The 21,520-nt window shown below is 36.9% G+C and overlaps 1 protein-coding gene across 1 annotated transcript in view; it reads right to left on the bottom strand.

The window, feature by feature from the left end:
- Positions 1 to 21,520, bottom strand: part of LOC127849244 (chitin synthase chs-2-like) — a 78,759-nt gene that overhangs the window by 4,087 nt on the left and 53,152 nt on the right. Inside the window, exons 11-20 of the mRNA XM_052381963.1 lie at positions 20,652 to 20,852; positions 20,153 to 20,245; positions 19,154 to 19,458; positions 17,724 to 17,888; positions 10,380 to 10,515; positions 9,599 to 9,731; positions 8,697 to 8,887; positions 6,904 to 7,120; positions 5,826 to 6,012; positions 3,052 to 3,210 (exon numbers count right to left, since the gene is read on the bottom strand). Coding sequence (XP_052237923.1) covers positions 3,052 to 3,210; positions 5,826 to 6,012; positions 6,904 to 7,120; positions 8,697 to 8,887; positions 9,599 to 9,731; positions 10,380 to 10,515; positions 17,724 to 17,888; positions 19,154 to 19,458; positions 20,153 to 20,245; positions 20,652 to 20,852 — 1,787 coding nt within the window. The remainder of the gene's footprint in view (positions 1 to 3,051; positions 3,211 to 5,825; positions 6,013 to 6,903; positions 7,121 to 8,696; positions 8,888 to 9,598; positions 9,732 to 10,379; positions 10,516 to 17,723; positions 17,889 to 19,153; positions 19,459 to 20,152; positions 20,246 to 20,651; positions 20,853 to 21,520) is intronic.

The raw sequence follows: 21,520 nt of genomic DNA, 5'->3' as shown, positions 1-21,520 counted from the left end.
ATATTTTATAATACTGTCAACATATCTGAGATTTGCTTTATTGATACCATGCTGTTTTGTCTAAAATAAACGGTATTTTTATACAGGATATATTTCACATCTGATCTGAAAAAAAAACGTCATGAATTCGTATTGTCGGTACTAGGAGATTAATCAAATGAATATTTGAAGCATCTGTCAGTATTACAAAAAAAGTTTACTTACACTTATCTTGTCTGTATTTAAGATATTAGTCTAGTTATTGATGGCTCGCAACTGATCTAGTAATCTGAGTGTTTTTAGCATTATTTTTGTGATTTAATTTTATTATTGATGTCTTTATCAATATATCATTTTATTTCTCAACCTACAAAAATGACGCAATGATTCATGAGGGAAAATACTTATCCTTTATTTGTTGATATTTGTTTCTGTTTTTCCCTTCATTCGTTGTAACCACAAATTCTTTCTTCTAAAAGCCATTATTCATTATTAATATTGATTTAGGTTATATGACTCATTCAATATTGTTATTACAAAATTAAATTGGTACTGTTTCTTATATATAAAGACGAAGTGATGAAGCTATTGGTGGAGTAACATTAAAGTTGTGCACATGTAACTAAGTATCGACACCATTTTTCTTTACACTTTACTGCATGTATAAATCATTTGTGCGTATGGTATAAGTATTGCCGTTTTTTATACCATGGTGTATTTTTACAATTTTAAAAGAATGCTATCAATATACATGTACATGTATGTTGTCATTCCATATAGTTCAGCATATATATGAGCCGTACTCTGTCAAAAGTGGGTTTAATGCATGTGCGTAAAGTGTCGTCCCAGATAAGCCTATGCAGTCCGCACAGGCTAATTAGGGACGATATTTTCCGATTTTATGATATTGTTCGTTTAAAGAAAGTGCCTCCTTAACAAAAGTCTGTTTTAGGCACACAGTGTCACCCCTGATTAGCCTGTGCGGACTACACAGGCTAATATTGGACGCTACTTTACGCACATGGATTAAACCCACTTTTTACAGAGCACGGACCATATGTAGAGTAATGCGTCAACGGGACACGTTGAATGTAAAATCAGTGCCTTCAACTGAATTCATCTCAACGTACGTGTGCAATTTGCGAATTATAGGCCAAGATTAGTTCCAAAGAAAGTTGCCCTTAATGCGCAGTTTATTGAATGATATTGGTGCACATAAACCCGGGATTATTTGTGGCACTAACCTTTAACTTTCAGTGAACATTGTGCACTCCTCTCTTGTATTAATACTACTCTTTATAAGCCGGGAGAAAAATAAATGACGCGACGTTTAGCATCATAAAACATATTTATCCTATTGTTATTAAGGTAAATCAATTAAGTGCATTTAATCTAAACTACTGTATATGTATTACTTTCCCTTGCTCGAGACATCCGTGTATTGGATGGGAAATACGCATATTGATGATACAATATTGTATAAATTTCGGAAACGTATTCTAGATCTACAGTAAAGGTGTCTATGAGCTCCAATAGCTCTCTCCTTGGTAAGCGAAATCGACGGAAAATTTCATCATCATTGTACATGTCTAATGGATTTAACCTATCTCTAAAAACTCGCTCTCTTCGAAAATGTCTTCGCATTCGATGAACAAGTCGCATGGAGGCCGCCATGATTAAACTCGAAACTATCCGCGTTCATTTTGCACGGGTTTTGAATGCCGACAAAGCGTCAAGCGACGAGCAGTCGTGGTGTGAGGGGTAGACTGCGGTCGCTCGACAATATGTCGAACAACGCGCGGTCGATTGACGACCGTCGCTCTCCATTAAACACGGCTATCGTCGCACGACGATTATTCGTTGGTACAACCATAGTCGCCCGACCATGGTCGCTCTCATTAAACCGGACCCAGGTTAAGACTTTGGCCTAAGTCTGGACAACGATTATGATATTCTTTAACGAGAGCGCCGATGGCGTTAAAAGCATAGGTGCAAGATACAGGGAAGAATGGCGTCACGTGGTATAATGTAGTTCGATATCGCCATCCGCGAATTTCTCAAATCAATAATTTCAAACAATTACCGACTATTTAAATAAATAATCTTTCCATTTACATCAGTGTTTGAAACGCTTATGAACAATAACTACCCAAGCCTTTCAAAATTTAAGCACGGACAGATCTGTATCGAACTATTCTTTTCACAAATGAAAATAGACGCTACCCTATTCGTCTGCGTCAAGAATTTGTCGTAAAACTTGTGGTAAGCGTTAGATGCAGACGTGCACAACAGATTGAGTTATGAATACAGATTTCTGAATGCAGATTTTTATAGAAACTCCTCACAGCAGTTACTTCCCTTGCTTCGCCCGGTCAGTAACTTCTAGTATAAGGGAGGCCACTGCGTAGGAGATTGAGATTTATAGTGCAGATAAAATTGTTTTACGAACGAAATTTGTTTTAGGTTATAAGAAGATTTTTTAACATAAAACGGTCTTAGAAAAATTCACTAAAAACGGTGTCAGCAATATTCTTGGAAGAAAACGTTAGAAAAACGTTTCCAAAAAAAAATTGTAAGAATGACCATATACTAAATTAAATAGATATTTCGTCTGATTTTTGATCAGGTAAGGCTTCATAAAGGGCAACCGACCGATGTGGATTTTCGAAATGTGGTATATACCATAAGCATAGGTGCGTAAACGCACCTATGCTAAAAAACGGACATAAGAGTGTCCCAAGTTATATAAACACAAATCTTCATGGTATAAAAAAGGGGGTGCGAGCATATCTATGATGTTTCCTGTATTTTCATTGATGGTGTAAAATTTATGTTCACGGTTAGAAAATTGAATTTTCGCCATGATTTACCTCACTTGCTATTTCAACACTTCTTTAACAGGAGACATACGGATAGTTTTTTAATACGAAAGATAATCTCAAAAGAATTATGGGACCAGACGATTGGCTTGAGGAAAAACATCTGTAAACAGCATGCTTAACGAACTTATAAGCCTAATTCGTTTAGTAAAAAGGTAAGCCAAGAGTAAATCTGCAGCAAAGAGTAACCAACCTGCATGCTTTTTACTAACTCCAGACCCTTCTCGACCGTGATAGCGGAGTCTTCGGATGTCTTCGCGCGTTTCGGTGTGCATAGTCCAATTTCCGTTATGGAGAGTATTTGGAGGAAGGTTGACATCCGGTGAATACACATACATAGAAACTGTATCGCCTGCAAGGAAAAATAAATATTGTTGTTTAAACGAGAAAATATAAATGCAGTTTATATTCAAGGTGAGTGTTTCCACCTTGTATTTTAAAATTGTATATTCAAGGCAATTTTGTCAATATTGTATTGCAACATCGTATGGTCAATGCGTCTTTGAAGATGTGGAATATAGATGCTTCTTAATAAAAATTACATCGCAACATTGAACACTGAAGCACACATTGCGATGTTTATTCAATGCGTCTTTGTTCATACTGCTATGCATGATTAAATATCAAATGCGCCTTTGTTCGTACTGCTATCGAGCATTGTGTATTTAATGCGTCTTTATTCATAGTGCTTAGTTGCAATAATTCAACTCCCAGCTTTATAACCCAAAGGGTTGCTGAGAGCCGCCATACGAAAATCATGGAAGGCTCTGGGAGAACGTTTATATGGACTATCATATTGCTAAGCAAGAGTGTATATTTAATGCGTCTTTGTTCATACTGCTATGCAAGATTGAATACCCAATGCGAATTTGTTCGTATTGCTATGGAGCATTGTATATTTAATGCGTCTTTATTCATCGTGCTATACAAGAGTGTACTAGTATATTAAATGCATCCTTGTTAAAACTGCTAAGCAAGAGTGTATATTCAATGCGTCTTTGTTCATACTGCTATTCAAGAGTGTATATCCCCTTGTTCATACTGCTATGCAGGAGTGTATATCCAATGCGCCTTTGTTCACACTGCTATGCAAGAGTGTATATTTAATGCGTCTTTGTTCATACTGCTATGCAAGAGTATATACCCAATGCGTCTTTGTTCATACTGCTGTGCAGGAGTGTATATCCAATGCGTCTTTGTTCACACTGCTATGCAAGAGTGTATATTTAATGCGTCTTTGTTCATACTGCTATGCAAGAGTATATACCCAATGCGTCTTTGTTCATACTGCTATGCAAGAGTATATACTCAATGCGTCTCTGTTCATACTGCTATGCAAGAGTGTATATTTAATGCGTCTTTGTTCACACTGCTATGCAAGAGTGTATATTTAATGCGTCTTTGTTCATACTGCTATGCAAGAGTATATACCCAATGCGTCTTTGTTCATACTGCTATGCAAGAGTATATACTCAATGCGTCCTTGTTCATACTGCTATGCAAGAGTGTATATTTAATGCGACTTTGTTCATACTGCTATGCAAGAGTGTATATTTAATGCATCTTTGTTCATACTGCTATGCAAGAGTGTATATATAATGCGTATGTGTTCATACTTCTATGCAAGAGTGTATATTTAATGCGTCTTTGTTCATATTGTAATGCATAATTGAATATTGAATGTGTACATACTGCTAAGCAGCATTGTATATCGAATGCTTCCTTGTCAATACTTCCATGCAACATTGTATATGTTATGCGTTTTTGTTCATGATTCTTTGCAACATTGTATGATTGAAGCGTCTTTGTCCATACTGCTAGGCAAGATTTATTTTGAATGCGCCTTTGTTCATACTGATATGCAATATTGTATGTTTAATGCGTTTTTGTTCATAATTCTATGTAGCATTATAAATCCTCTGTGTTTTGTCTAAATACCAAAACAATAGTGTATATTTAGTGTGTATGTTTGCATATTTACGTGCGATATTATACAAATCATAATGCTACACAGTATATTTAATCCGTCTTTATCCACACTGTAATTCAGTACTGTGTACTCAAGGTTTCTTTGCCAAGTTGTCGCTGTCTATATTGCAATATAGAGCACGTAGTGTGAGAGAATCGAAAGTTTGACCTCTAATTCCATTGGCGAACGACCTAACCAATGGGCTTCTGGGATTGTTCTATTATAGTTCATGTTATACATATTACGGTAATAAACACGCGCAAGAGTCCAGTATCAAAAACATTCTCATTATTTTTGCTCAACTCAGAAAATCATTTTTGAGTTTCCAATCAGTTGAGAACTGAGAATAACGGTGTGCTCACGAACAATTTCAAATCTCAGCTATAAGAATATGCACATATTTAAACTTACAGTACGGTTAAGTTGGACTCAAAACTAAAAAACTTTAATGAGCATGATTTCAGGCTCATCTAAAACTTGAGAAGTAAGTTTAAGTTGAGTCACGATATTGGCGAAAGTATGTACATGATACTAGGTCCAGGTAATGCTCTGTAAACATACCATGATGACCTCTAACATGGCGGTGAATGCGATGTGCAAACATACCATGAGGACCTCTAACACGGTGGTAAACGCGAGATGCAAACATACCATAATGACCTCTAACACGGTGGTAAACGCGATATGCAAACATACCATGATGACCTCTAACACGGTGGTAAACGCGATATGCAAACATACCATGATGACCTCTAACATGGCGGTGAATGCGATGTGCAAACATACCATGAGGACCTCTAACACGGTGGTAAACGCGATATGCAAACATACCATGATGACCTCTAACACGGTGGTGAACGCGATGCTCATTGGCTCAAAGGCATTCCCGCGGCCGCACGTAGTGTGCGAAACTCAATAGATTTACCTCTAAATCCATAGGCGTTCATAATATATAGAGCGTTATGGAACAAAAACAACGGAACGTTTTGTATACTAACCAGGAGTACCCCAAACACTGCGGTAAACGCGATGCTGATGGGTTCAATGGACTCCCCGCGGCCGCCCTCGGCGCAGGGCAGCTGTATGGAGATGTTGCCACCGGAGTCGGCGTTCACTTGCTGTAGGGAGAACACGATCGTCACGAAGAGTGCGTTCACGAGGAGGAAGAAGAGACACACTGTGTTCCTGGTAATGAAACACCAAAACACGTAATACATATTTTAACTGGGATTACATTTTTTCCCGTTGAATTGACACATGAAAACAGACGGTATTTGTAAAACAGTTGCAAGTAAATTGTTTTTCTCCGACTGCAAAGCCAATTGAGAGATACATTTTCTTTGTTGGTTAAAGCATGATAAAATATATCTGAGATACGAATGAAATGTGTTGAAAAGTCAAAGATGTTTAAAAGCCAAAACACAAGAATTATGAGTGCGATTGGGCTGGTAATTGAAATTTGCAACAAAAGAGCTAGTATTATTATTTACCACAATATTGTTGTTGTTGAGGATGAGCATCATGTTTTATTTGTTTGTAAAAAGTACTCAGATATACGCTCATTCTATCTGCCTAATACACAACCCGATCATTTTACAGTTAATAGATTTTATAATTTACTAAACTCTGATTGTAAATAATATGATGAGAAAATAGTATTGATATAAATAAGATAAGTAATACTTATGATCAATAAATAGAACACTTATCGTCGGATGTCAATTTTGTACACCACTTTGTTTGCATTTGAACCATTGTTTAGTTATATATAAAAATGCTTTTTTTCTTATTCTCACTCTGTCAGATAACAATTATAAATGTATGTATATCTATACTTATTTCAAGTCTATGTATATGCATTGTTTTGTTATGGGCCGGTGGCCTTGAATCAGAAACTGAATAAACTTTAAACATTATACCACTCATTTCATTAAATTTGTTAAAGATAAGACTATTCGCAATAAACTGAACACAAATCTGAATAAACAAATTATCTTATTTAACAAGTAAAACAGTTTTTGCATAATAACATCAGCAGCTCAGCTGCAACAAAACAGTCCAAGGCTGCCATCACACCTCAGTTCTATCAGTTCCGCCAACGTTTTTTCCTGTTGCTTCTTATCTCCTTCCATCGGAAACAGGTACGTGTCGATAAGCTCCCGCCAGAAGGTCACTTCCGATAAGGGGATGCTCTCGGGAATGCTATCCCGGAAGTCCGGGTCCTGTGTCCAGTGGAGCGGTTGGCGCTGCTTCCGGTTGCTGACGTCATCTGCGTCTTCAAACAGAGGGTTGACTTCCGGTCATGTGGTAGGAGAGGGATGATAGGAAATATGTATACGAGCATGCAGATGCTATGGTAACTGTACCAACAACATGCAACGTTTTTATATACTATGTGGCCGCAGGAATAAATCTTACGAATACCATTAGTTAATAACTTGCAACATTAATAATTCCGTAAGTCTGTGATTATTTCTGTTATGGGTATGTTTGCATTTGAATGTTATCAACCATAACACTTTGCAAATGTGTTTAGTATTTTACTATTTAGGAAAGATAACTTATTGCTGTTTGAATGACAACATTGGTATTTCCAATTAAGCAATATTATAAAAAGAAGAACAAAAAGTGCATTTTAATGCTAACATCCACTTTTGAAATAAAGACAAGAGTGCTTGTCTTGAATTTCAAATAACAGAACTTAAAAAAGCGCATTTTTGCGTAAAAATAAACGTCATGTTTTATTTAAAAAAACTAGAGTCATTTAAGCATTGAAAACAAGTGTGCTTTTGCATTATCTTCAAATATCAAATAAGAAAAACAAGATAGTAAGAACGGCAAGAGTTCCCCACCCCCGATAAGTTTAGAAGTCCTGCTTCGATGCATAATTTTGCATGTGGATACATGAAATGCTTACTCTCTGTTATGTGCGATAATAATCAGATACTTTTCCAATATACTGGTATATTATGATATACATATACATTCGTCTAAATACATTCTGCGTACATTGATCACACTATGATAATGATTAACCCTTTGCATGCTGGGAAATTTGTCGTCTGCTAAAATGTCGTCTGCTGAATTTCTAAAATCAGCATTTTCTTCGATTTTTTTCAAAGAATACTATCAGAATAGCAAACAGTTTGGATCCTGATAAGACGCCACAGTTCTGTGGCGTCTCATCTGGATCCAAACTGTTTGCAAAGGCCTTTAAATTTCGGTTCCAGCGCTGAAAGGGTTAAGAGTTGTATATACATATATATAAATGTTACATTCACGCAGTTTTATAAGAACACTATTTACACATATGAACCGCGCTCTTTGAAAATGGAGTTGTATGCATGTGCATAAAGTGTCGTCCCTAATTAGCCTGTGCAGTCTGCAAAGGCTAATAAGGGACGACACTTTCTGCCTAAACTTGATTCTTGCTAAGTTGAGACTTTATCGAAACGAAAATTATCATAAAAGCTTAAAGTATCGTGTAAATGAAATATGCGCTAATTTCAAACATCGAAACTGATTGTGCTGTGATTTTTAACTTGTTTTAATAGTGAATCCCACAAAAACAAACAACAGACAAGGATTGACATTTTGCATACGAATAGAAAAGCATTATGTTCGACTTATAAAGAAGTCATTCGAAAAACTCAGTACCAGAAACCACTGATTAACGGTAATGTAATATTTTTACAATCACTACACAACTGACAATTCTTTATATAATGAAAAAAGTATTGAAGATTAATTAATACTGGTAGACATCTTCGTTCATTTCAAGGGGCTTTATTTATTCATTGAAACATTAAGTTAATGATTATTATTTTTAAAATATGCGAAAATGTCGAAATGACAATATTTGTTCATACTTCTCTCTTTAGCACCTTCGAACAAGTCCGATGCTTCTGAAAAAGTCACATGACCCCGCGTCTCGTTTTGATTGCTCACGTGATCGGCGGGCGGGTCAACGAGCTTAGCTTCAAGGTCATCCAGGCGTTCCAAGATCGCGTTCAGTTTCATATCGCCGGTGTCCGGCGTCTCTTGTGGGCAACACATACACCTGTTTCCAAGGTAATGTATATATACTTTAACTTGCATTTAGAAATTATAAAAAAAATAACTTGATCGTACATAGCAGTTCAAAAATGCATTTAACCCATTTATGCCTTGCGTCTAGAAAAAAAGGCATTGGCAAACAGCGTAGACCCAGATGAGACGCCGCATGATGCGGCGTCTCATCAGGGTCTGCACTGTTTGCTTAAAGGAATTTCTGTAAGAAATATTCTAAATATAGAAATAAATATACTAGACATCCCTAATTTTGATAATAAATTGATCCAATTTAGAAGGATGGGAGAGTCCACTAGGCATAAATGGGTTAAGCTTTGCGGCATTAGGCTGATGATATATATACTAGTATATAAACTTTGTGAAATTTAACAGGTCTTAAATATATGTTATATTTGAACTATAAAGCATATTATCAGGTCAACTCGGGGATAATTACAATTTGAAATTTGAAGCTTTTATGACATTTTTAGATAAAATGAAGTCTCTTCTTAGCAAAATTCCAAGTTTGGCGGAAAGTGTCGTCCCTGATTAGCCTGTGCGAACTGCACAGGCTAATCTGCTACGACACTTTACGCACCTACATTATGCCCAGTTTTCTCAGAAAGCGACTCAGTTACATTAAAGAGTTATGTTTTTATCCCAAGTTAGTTTAAAGATGCAAGTGAAACCAATCCCTGAAAGGAGCGAAAAATAAACTTGCCTAAAGAGGTTACCGAAAGCGAACATATATCCCGATTTCCCCTCCCTGTCGGCCAAGCCAATCTTTTCAAGCCATTCCTGCACTGCCCCTTTCTTTGGGGGCGGGGCTTTAGCAGACTCGCCAGGTTTTTGAGCTGAAACACGTTTGTTATTTGCATCATTTATTTTGTATGTTATTTGCATCATTTCTTATGTGTGCTATTTGCGTCATTCATTACGTACATCTTAGGTTGTTATTATTGTACCAAAAAATAAAGATACTTATGAACTACAGTTAAATACATCAGCTAAGCCATTTAAATTACACCTAATATACACGACGAAAAACTCAAGTCGATATAGAGCTGCTAGTAATGAACTATTCTAACCACTTCCTATGAACTAGAAATGGCGCGGCAGAGGCCGACGCGTATCCCCACGACGCATGTTTGTTAGTAAAATGAGTGAAAATCTCTGACATGGCCCACCCCAACACCCATAACTTTTGACCCACAGGTCAGATCAAAATTCAAAATAGTGCACCGTCACACATATGCTCATAGTTACACTGTGTGTAAGTTTCAAGGTTCTAGTGCTAATAGTGTAGGAGGAGATAGTGGCCAGGACGGACGGACGGCGGAGATAACCACATAATCCCCACGCTTTTCAAAAAGCGGAAAGTGTTGTCGTCCATGATTAGCCGTTGCGGACTGCTCATATTAATCTGGGACGACAAATCACGCACATGCATTATTCCGTGTTCACATATATTTCAATTATATTTTTTCACCACAGCGTCTCACCTGCGGCGGGCTTTGGTGCCTCTCTGGTTCCCCATGAGACGACGTGCAGGTTCCCGATGGAGTAGAGCATCAGCAGCATCGACATTGAGGGAATGGCGAGGAAGTAGAGGAACCCGTGCACGATGCACCAGAACTCCTGCAGAGGAGAATGAAACAAAATACATATGAGATTCGTACTGCGAAAACGTGGCCTAATGCACGTGCTTAGTGTGCCATCCCAAATTAGCCTGTGCAGTCCACACAGGCTTATCTGACGTCACTTCCCGCTTTCATCGAATGTTTCGTTTTAAAGAGGGCTCTTCATAGGTGAAAAGTGTCGTCCTTGATAAGGCTGTGCGGACTGCACAGGCTAGTCTGATACGACACTTAACGCACATGTATTATACCCAGTTTTCTCAGAACACGACTCAATGTCTGATACGAGACTTAACTCACATGTATTAAACCCCGTTTTCTAAGAGCGCGGCTCATAAACATGTCATGAAAAAAGTTTCGTGACATAAAAGCAACTTTCAATTTATGACTCTGTTCTGGTATTTTGGTTTAACATTCAAACGCCATTTCTTAAATTTACGATGCAATATATTTTTGGCCTGGGGCGAAGCCCTAAGGCCATAGTTATGATTTTTTTTTTTAATTCAATATCATACATACAATGTAAACATGTATATGATCATACAACATAGTGATTTACATAGCAATAAAGTTCAGACATGTTTTACAAGATATGCTAATATATATTTATTTTTTTAGAGAGAAAAGAAAAGCACAACGGAGGAATAGTTATGAAAAATGATGAGTTGTATAAAGTCGGAAGAAAGCATACTGGACTTGTGTTTTTTGTTTTATATTCACAACTATCTTGTCAGATTGAAAAATAAAATTAAAAAAATAAATTAACAAAACTATTTTAGAAAGATAAACAAACATTAGAGTGAAATGTATATAAGTGGACAAAACATTATGAGAATTTAATCCGATTCCATTTTTGTTCAAAGATTTGTAATGTGTCATTACTGAGGGCTATTTCTTTCTCAATCTGGATTTTTAGTTTAAGACTAGCGACAAAGCAATTAAAATTTGGTACTTGTTTTTTTGTACTTCATGTTTAAGATAAAATATTTCATCAATATAACCATAAAATTCACAATATTATTACAGTCTATTGATTTCAATGAGTTAATTCCGAAACTTACATTTAAGAAAGATAGTTTAACGTTAAGTTGATGTTGTTCAAGAAAAGATATTAATTAATTCCAAATAGGCTGTATGTGTTTGCACTCCCAAAAAAGATGTTCTATAGTTTCAAGGTTTTCACTGCAGAAGTCACACAGATTTGAGTTAGATAATTTGCATTTATAGAGATATTTATTTGTAGCTATAATTCTATGGATGTATTAAATTGAAAATTTCTCAGTGTGCTTTCAATAGTTGCTTTATATGGCATGGTAAATATGTGTTTCCAATTAAGTTCATTTTCTCCAAAGTGAACTTGCCATTTATTTTGGATTTTGGAGTTTTCTGTAGGGTTTTTAATTTGTAGTGTGTAAAATATTTTATTTGTTTTGTTTTTTCTTCCAAGTAGGTTTTCTACAAATGTTGTTTGAGTACATGGTGTATTATTTGTATTGATTTCAGATTTAATATGTATGGGTATGCTTTTGATAAGTGTGTAGTACTTCAGAAAATGATTTGAAGATGTTCCGTATATGTAGCATATATTATCAAAAGAGTAAAAATCATTAATTCTGTAGTCATATAATTGGGCGACAGACTTAATGCTTCGTTCAAACCAGTCTTTATAGAAAAACGTCTTATTGTTTGAAGTTATGTCTTTATTGTTCCATAAAATTGTTTTACTGCTGGTTTGGGTTTCTAAGTTATGAGTGACATCACTCCACGCTGATAGAACATCAGACAGAAATATGTTTTCGTTTGCAATTTCATGTAAGATAGTATTGCTGATGTTACATTCAAAGATTAAGGAGACACCATATTTTTTTAGGATTTTCTGGTAGAATAATTTCCATTTACTCGTATTGGTATTATCTAGGTATCTTTTAATCCAGCTGCATTTGATTGCATTCAAGAATGAGTCAATGTTCGTTAATTGGATACCTCCATTTTCTACAGATTGAATTAACTGAGTTCTTTTTATTTTATCAGGCTTACCGTCCCATATGAAATTAAATACTGTTGATTTTATATCGTTAATAACATCATTTGGTGGATTTGGGAGAACTGTTAAAACATATATTAATTTAGGAAGTGCAAACGTTTTCAATACTGTGTTTTTTCCGATAAGTGTAAGTTTACGATGATGCCATGATTTTAAGCAGTTTTTAAAATTCTGTAATTTAGGTAGTATGTTTTTAAGAACTGTATCCTTTTCATTATTTGTGAAAGTAATTCCTAACGTTGTGGCTTCATCGGATGTCCAATTAAATTTCATTTCTTTTTTATATTGAACATTACTTTGTTTTAATTTACCTACTCGAAGCACAGTACATTTACTTTTGTTTAGTTTAAGACCCGATGTCATTCCGTAAAGGGTTAGCGACTCTATTAGGTTATGGAAAGAATCGTAATTGTCATTTAAAAAATAAGTTGCATCGTCAGCAAATAGGGATTGTTTGATTTCTTCGTCAGGTTCTAGTGATATGCCTTTTATGTGTTTATTTGATTGGATGTGATGTGATAGATACTCGATGCAAATAATAAATAGCGATGATGAGAGTGGACATCCTTGTCGAACCCCTCGTTCGATGTTAAAACTGTTCGAAAAGAAGCCATTGTTAATGATTATACTGTTAATATCGGTATAGAATAGTTTGACCCATTGAATGAGACTTTCACCAAAGTTCATATTTTCTAAGCAAGAGAACATAAATGAATGATCAAGCGAATCGAATGCCTTTTCAAAGTCTGCAAAGAATATTAGACCAGGATTATTTGAATTGTTGAAATAGTTAATGCATTCTTGGATAAGACGAACGTTTTCACCAATGTAACGTCCTTTTATGAAACCAGATTGAGATTTTGAAATGATTGATGGTAATATTTTTTTATTCTGTTTGCTATACTTTTTGTTGCAATTTTATAATCATTGTTTAGTAAACTAATAGGGCGCCAGTTTGATAAGGATTCCGGGTTTTGGAATAAGTGATATAATACCTTGTTTTTGTAGCGTAGTTAAGTTTTCGTTGTTAAATGAATAGTTAAGTGAATTAATTAGATGTGTTTTTATATCATTCCAGAATATTTTATAAAATTCGATTGTGATGCCATCAGAACCTGGGCTTTCGTTATTTTGCATTTCTTTTAGAGCTAATCCACATTCATATTCATTAAGCAATCCGTCGCACAGTTGTTTTTCCTCCTGGTTTAAAGCGTGATGTGTATTTTTAAAACGGGTGTTATTTTCAACATTTTTTCGTTTATAGAGGGTTTCGAAAAATAAACGTTGTTCTTCTAGTATTTGAGTTCTGTTTGTTATATCTTTGCCATTGACTACTAATTTGTGTACAGTTTTTTGTTCACTTCTACGTTTTTCAATGTTTGCGAAATATTTTGTATTTTTTTTCATTGTGTTCAACATGCTGTGCACGCGCTCTTAGTATTATTCCATTGAGATGTGTATGATAAATTCCATCTAATATTTGTTTTTTTTTAATGTTATTTCATTTTCAATGTCGGTGGTATCATTTGTGTTTGTTTGATGCAATTGTTATTCAAGTGTTTCAATGGTTTTAATGGTTTCATTTTCAAGTTTGTGTGTTTCTTTTTGTTTAAATGATGTGTATCTAAGTGTTGTGTTACGTATATTTCCTTTAATTACTTCCCATAAGGTGTTAGGGTTTGCATCTTTATTATTTAGAACTGTATTTAATATTCCTGTTTTATTTGTGTTTGATATTGTGTATCTAATAAGATGCTGTTGTTAATTTTAAAGTATCCTGGGCCTCTTTCAGGTTGTATATTGTGCAGTTTAAGTTCAACTAGAGAGTGGTCAGTCATAAATCCTGGTTTTATGTTACATGTATCAATTATGTTGCAAAGAGATTCAGATATTAAAAAATAGTCTAATCTACAAAATATTGTTGGTTTTGTGTTTGAGTGCCAGGTGAATTTGCTTTCGTTTGGGTATATTGTACGCCAGATATCTATCATATTGTAGTTTTCAATTATGTTGTTTAGAATGTTTCTATTTTTAGTATGAGTATAAAGGTTTCCATTCTTTTTATCAAATAATGGGTTCAGGACAGTATTGAAATCACCACCGATTATAATATTTTTATCTTGGTTATTGATTATAAAGGATTGTAATGTTTCGTAAAATGTGGAATCGTCTATGTTAGGGCCGTAGACGTTGATTAATGTTATTTGTGTTTCGTGTATTTTGATATCTATACTTGCTTGTCTGCCAATTATTATTTCCTTAAAGTTATCGACTGTGACCCCTAGCCATAGTAATGATACTAATTTCTGAGACAGTCAAAATTGGCTGGCTGCCAAAACCCACGAATGAATGAATTCCCAAAAGTCCGATTTACCACTTAGCGGTCATTCATGCGCAATCAAAGAAGTTCTTCGCAGATCTCAATAACCCGCCTTGTAAATACAGAACATCACTATATAACATGACAGTGTCATAAAACGTGTAAAAAAGTATTATTGAAGCAAAATTGCTAAGCATTGGCTACGACATTGTTTTATTATTGTTTGCATATTCATGCGAGAATAAGTTCCTCACTTGACGGTCTAGGCCGAAAAGATACGAGTGTCTACGGAGACAGGAATTGCTATTCTTTTCGTCACAGTTCAATAAACATGCGTGTTTACTAATGCACGGGATTTTCGTGAGTTTTGGCAGGTATAGCATCATTCGAGGTCCGCTTACAGGAGACAACGCACGTTGTGGTTCAATATTTTTGTTTAAAGTTTGATATTGTGTTGGAAAAATGTCGGAAAATCAAGAAAAATTGTCGGGGAATTTCAGCAATACATCGACTGTGGAGCAGTCGTTGCTCAGCAGGGAAGTAGAATGTTCATTTCAGTTTGGAAAATAAATAAACAGATTTAGGGATTTGATAATTTGTATTGTTTTTCATGTTTGGCTTACGTGATTTACATACTTAAGTTTCTTCTTTGTTTATTCCATAACAGCGGACCGCTTTCTACATTTGGTGTTTGTTGTAATGTTTGTTGTCATTTGTTTGCTAGTAAGCAAAGAAATATAAAAAAATTCGGACGAACGAAGTGAGGGAGAAAATAAGATGAATTTTTTTCTGATAATTTTTTTAAGACATTACATTTGGTATTTATAAACATATTTTAATATATTGTTTTTTTATTTTGCGTTAACGAGACATTCAAGCTAAAAAGAAAATGAAAAAAAAATATTCATGATCATTTTCGGAAATATACGAAGTTACCGGATATGATATTTCACTGCGCAGATCGAGCGTGAAAAGTTCTACGTAAGACAACGTACACAATCTGTACACCGTTCTTTATCAGGGTAAAGGCCCATTCTCACTATGATGCCGGCGGAGCCTCGGTGCGTGATCCGGGATCTACCGGGATGAACCGGGACTCTACCGGGATGAACCGGGGCTCTATTTGGGACGACCGGGATGAACCGGGGCTCCGTCGGGAAAGTATTAAAATGTTTAATACCTCCGGGATGAACCGGGAGTCACCGGCAACCACCGGCGCGGCACCGAGAATACAGACCCCGGCAGAGCAACGGCAACGCCCCGGTGAATGCCGTTAGAGTCCCGGTATAGCTACGGTATATAAGAAAACCGGTGCTCTGCCGGAACGCCACCGGCATTCACCGGGGCTCCGCCGGGGCATTACCGGCGACGACCGGGGTGAAACCGGGGCGTTGCCGTAGCTCTGCCGGGGTCCGATGCCGGTATAGACACAGTGAGTGCCGGCGGTGTTACGGTAAACCGGGGCTCTGCAGGGACACTGCCGGCTTTCACCGGGGCTCGACCGGGGCACTACCGGCGACAACCGGGGCTATGCCGGGACGCTGCCTGTTTTCCCCGGGGACCTATCGGCGACAACCGGGGCTCTGCCGGGGCTTCACCGGGATAAACTGTAGCCAGTCCGGGTTGACCGGGACACTGCCGGGCTGTTGACCGGCTTCAAGCGGGGCGGCACCGGGAAATAGTGTGACTGCGTTAAAAAAAATTCTACGAATCATCCCGGTCCTCGTCGGTCGACCGGCGTTAGCAAACCGGGTTGGACCGGGGCTCTACCGGCAAAAGTGAGACTTGGGCTTTAGTGGATTTTCTTTTGTATACACATTACAAAGGAAGTATGAGTGTTTTCCTGGTCTGTTAATTGTGTAATAGAAAGCTATTTAGGCTACTGAAAGTGATTTATTTGACGCCAACAATAACAGTTTTTTCGGCCATGTTGTTGTATATCTTCACCGCCTATGTAGACGAACCTCTACCAGATCTGTAGAGTTGAACAAAAAGTTATCGTTCCCACAACCAGTATCGTGTTGTCCTCCACCGTCTATGTACACTATAGTATATACACAACTATTGTCTTTTCTTGCAGTCTCTGAGCTTTTGCGCTCAATCGCTAGGGTCAATCCATATAAATTCGAACAAAGGGAGAAATTCGGACAAAACATCCTAAATGCATTTTACGTCACACTTAACCTAGCCCCAAGCCTTCAGCGCCTACAGCGCTTTGATTTTATAAAGTTAGAACGGCAAAACATATTTCAACGTTGACATCTCTTTTATGAATACATTTTGGTGACGCGACCAGCAGCGTTAGGTAGGTTTGGAAACTTCAGCACCGCCGTTAGTCAAACGCTTTACATATTCCTTATGTAAGAGTACGTTTCAACTGAGAACACTGGGGTGGAAGAATTGGAACGAAACTAATGGTTTATCCATTTAGGCTTGTTCTGAGAAAACTGGGCATAATGCATGTGCGTAAAGTGTCTAATCAGGCTAATCAGGGACGACACTTCCGCTTCTAGGGTATTTTTAGTTTCAAGGAAGTCCCTCCTTACCGAAAATCAAATTTAGGCGGACTGCACAGGCTAGTCTGGGACGACACTTGACGCACATGCATTATGCCCAGATTTCTCAGAACACGACTCGATGTTCCTGAATAAAAATAACACACAAGTATGCGATACTATTTTTGTATAGTATAATTACTTTTTCTTACGGACTTATGATAGCGACAATTATGACTGGAAAGCAACAAAGAAAATAACCATTAACTTGGTAATTATACTAAGAGTACTACTGCGTCGGTTGTCAAACGGAAATAATATTTTCTTTGCGCGTAGGAAATTGCACTTACCTGCGGATGAAGGAACGAGGCAATGATAAACACGCCGGCGACAAAGCAGAGGAAGACGGTTGTGACGGAACAGAAGCCGTTCTCTGCCGCCTGCTTTATAAGCCCAACTATCACCAGCATCATCACCAACGAGTAGACCGTCGATAAGATGGCGGCATAAGCAAGCTATAAAACAGCGAATTACATTTAACAACCGGAAATCATCTCTACTGAGGAGGTCGTGGACAAGATGGCGGCGTAAGCAAATTAGAAAACAGTGAATAGCTTTTTCATGGCGCAGGATCACGTGCCTTTGTGGAGTTCACGGTTAAACGTTTATGGATGTAAACACACCGGTAAGGGGTGCTTTTTTCAAATAACCTTTTAGAGATTTTTTTTCTAGAATTTCATCTAGTGCATAAAAGTCATTTTGTTATGCTGCTTATAGCAATGTGTAATACCGGTACATCAACATTACTTTGTTTAATAAGCATGTGTTTTTGGTCGAAAATTCGATGTGTAAATCATTCATTTACACGGTCATGCTGCACGCAAAGTGAACTGTTGGCACCGATTTCAGAAGTATTCACTGATTTGTTCTTCAATTTTAAGATATCGGCAAACCCCGCAAGAAAAACTGTTTTTTTTGCGCTAAAGATTTTTGCGAATGTATTTCAATAACTTGAGATGTTTGCAAAAATAAAGTTCTAAACAGTGTGTTTACATTCTGTGCAGCCATTGTGTGAACCCCAATGATCCTGAACCCTGACGTCGTCACAAGTTAGAAGGTTGTGGATAAAATGGCGGATTCGGACATGGCATCATTAATTATGAAAAAAGTATTGTGCAATATGGTTGCATAGGCAAGCTAGAAAACAATGAATAACATGTTTTATTACCTGACAATTGAAACAGGGCAATTTTTGTATCTATATTTATTATATATGATTGTTTATGTCATAGTAATACTGAAAGGAAGTCAAGTCAAATACAAGTCGAATTAACCCATTTATGCCTAGCGTCTACAAAAAAGGCCTTTACAAACAGCATAGACCCAGATGAGACGCCGCATGATGCGGCGTCTCATCATGGTCTGCGCTGTTTGCTTAAAGGAATTTCTGTAATAAATATTCTAAATATAGAAATAAATATACTAAACATCCCTAATTTTGGACATGAATTGATCCAATTTAGAAGGATGGGAGAGTCCACTAGGCATAAATGTGTTAAACATCGACCACAGAATCGCTGTCCGCAAAGAGATGAAATAATGTCAAATACTAAATATTTACGAATTATAAAAAACAACGTTCGTGTAACTTGTGTAAGGCTGCTTAGTTGAGTATTGCCTTGGAAACGAAACTAAAGATGACGAAAGGCACTAATGTAAATACTTCAAACGTACGAATTATTAGAAATAACGTTCTCGAAATGGTTATCAGGCTACTTACTTGAGTATCGCTCTTCGCAACGAAACACAATAGAATAAACACGGCGACAGGGATCAGGTTAAGTACGAGAGCCCAGTAGAGGGACAGCTGAGGGTACGCCATGTTGATGGCGCCGAGGACCATGAGGAAGATGGTGCCCGGCGTGAGAATGGATGACACCATGAGGAGCATCTGGTAGCAGACGTAGAGCATGGAGATGTCGTTGTTACGTTTGGTGACGTTCTTGAAATCCATGAGAAGGTCAAGGATGTTTGCCATGGTGGAAGGAGTCCAGCGACGGCGCTGATTGTAGAACTCGTAGAAACCTGGGCCGAGACGGAAAATATGATAAATGATAAGAAGAATCGCGATAAAAGCATGCCCTTAAAGGATAGAAGGAACAACAAATGAACTCGTACAAATCTGAGACGATATGAAATACAATGAGAAGAATCGCGAAAAAAACAAAAAGGACAGAACACATGCAAAGAGCATTCGAAAAATCCTAGAACATGGTGAAAGATATGATACTTGATTGATGAGAAGACTCGCGTGAAAAATTCATTTAAAGGGCAGTAAACACAAAAATGCATTCGCAGAAACCTGTTATACGATGAGAGAATAAACAAATGATGAACACCAGTTAACTTACAGAAATATTAAATCAAATGTAATAAACTTATGATAAATGAAAAAATGAATGGTGAGAAAAAACATTCTCTTTTAGGGGAGTGGACACAAAAAACATACATTTTTAGAAACCTGTGATAATTTAAAAGAATAAAGTCTAACAAAAGTTCACTGTAAAAAAATATTATATCAAAATGCAGTAAACGCAGGAATGCTAAAGCAATAGCATGAAAGATTTTAATAAAAACGGTTATGCAATCACGCGGTGAATTTTTTTTTATGTGTCTGACTGTTTGTGAGTTATTATCAATACATTTAAAGTTTGCTATTATCTATCTTAGTTTGTTCCACGCTGCGTATCACCGCAAAAGTAAGCGGAAACAAGCTTACCTTCCGGTGCGTACGTCAGAGCGTCCGAGGCAGCACAGTACTCCACGCGGTATCCTTGCTGAAGCAGCAGCGTGCACAGCCAGCGGTCCTCTCCTACGAAGTTAACATATAATATATAATGATCGCGGTCTGGATAGACTGGACCGTATGCACATGCAGTAAGTGTCGTCCTATATAAACCTTTCCGTCCGCTCATTTTGCCCTCGCATTCTGCTGTTACGGTATTTTTTTTAAATAAAACTATACATTTTCATGGGGGGGGGGGGGGGCAATCCAAACTGACCGTTGTCTGCAGTTGACCGTTATTCTCAAGTGACCGTTAGGTCAGTTTTGAATATAATTTCAATTACTGCGAAAAGTTCGACATAGCTTAGTTTTAAACTTTTTAATCGCTTCCTTTCATAAGTGCATTGTCATGATTTATTATAAACAAAACATGCATTAATACTACCAAGACTTTAAACATTATGCGTGTGATTAGGAGACGGGTCCATCATACCTTGGTCATACTGCACGTAATGACGTCCCTCGGTGGGTGGCGTCGTGTAGCGCTTCATGACGTTGTCGTCCATGATGGAGGAGCCCCGGAAGAGGCTGAAACAACCCGGGCTGCACAAGACGCAGCCAAGGACGTGCTCCGTCGCTTTCTGCAGCCAATGACTCACCGCGTATTCGAATTTCTGGTACCAGACCATAGGCCCTACAACGCGACCACATATTAGCCAACGTCGTGAATTCACGAAAAATGATTTCCACAAAGAGATAAGCATTGCAATATTTTGAAAAATAATTGCTTATAAAAAATTCAAGTAACTCAAGCAACCATGTTTGTTACGGATGTTTTAAATTAAATGTATGGACATAAAAGATAAGAATCTGAAAGTAAACACTATTTAAAATATGACGTTACTATCATAAAATTTTAATAACTATATGCTTGACAAATATAAACCGTCCACAATTTTAAATATTAACAATAAGTGAGCAAATGTTACCAAAGATCGGTTCAGTTAAAATAAAATATTTTTACATAAAACTCAGGGTCAAAAATGGTTTTATGTTAAGATGATATGTTAATTAATGATGCATATGATAACGATTAAACTCGTCCCCCAAAAGACAAATACGAACCACCTCGTTAACAAGTTGTGATGTTGTTGTTGTTGTTGTTGTTCTTTTCAATTCAGTCCTCTTAATACTCACTTGGAAACTAAGCTACCATCTCAATATAATATTTCATATTAAAAAAGCTATTCATTTAAAACGCAATTGAGCCATAGATATTGCAACTAGAGCGTTATCAAGTTTTCATAGTTACCGGATAAAAGAAAACACTGGCAACACTCACTGTCGATCTTTATTTAACAT

Source organism: Dreissena polymorpha, chromosome 10, assembly GCF_020536995.1.
Source record: "Dreissena polymorpha isolate Duluth1 chromosome 10, UMN_Dpol_1.0, whole genome shotgun sequence".
Taxonomy (NCBI): Eukaryota; Metazoa; Mollusca; class Bivalvia; order Myida; family Dreissenidae; genus Dreissena; species Dreissena polymorpha.
Note: the sequence above shows the minus strand (reverse complement) of the source record. Positions and strands in the feature narration are given on the sequence as shown.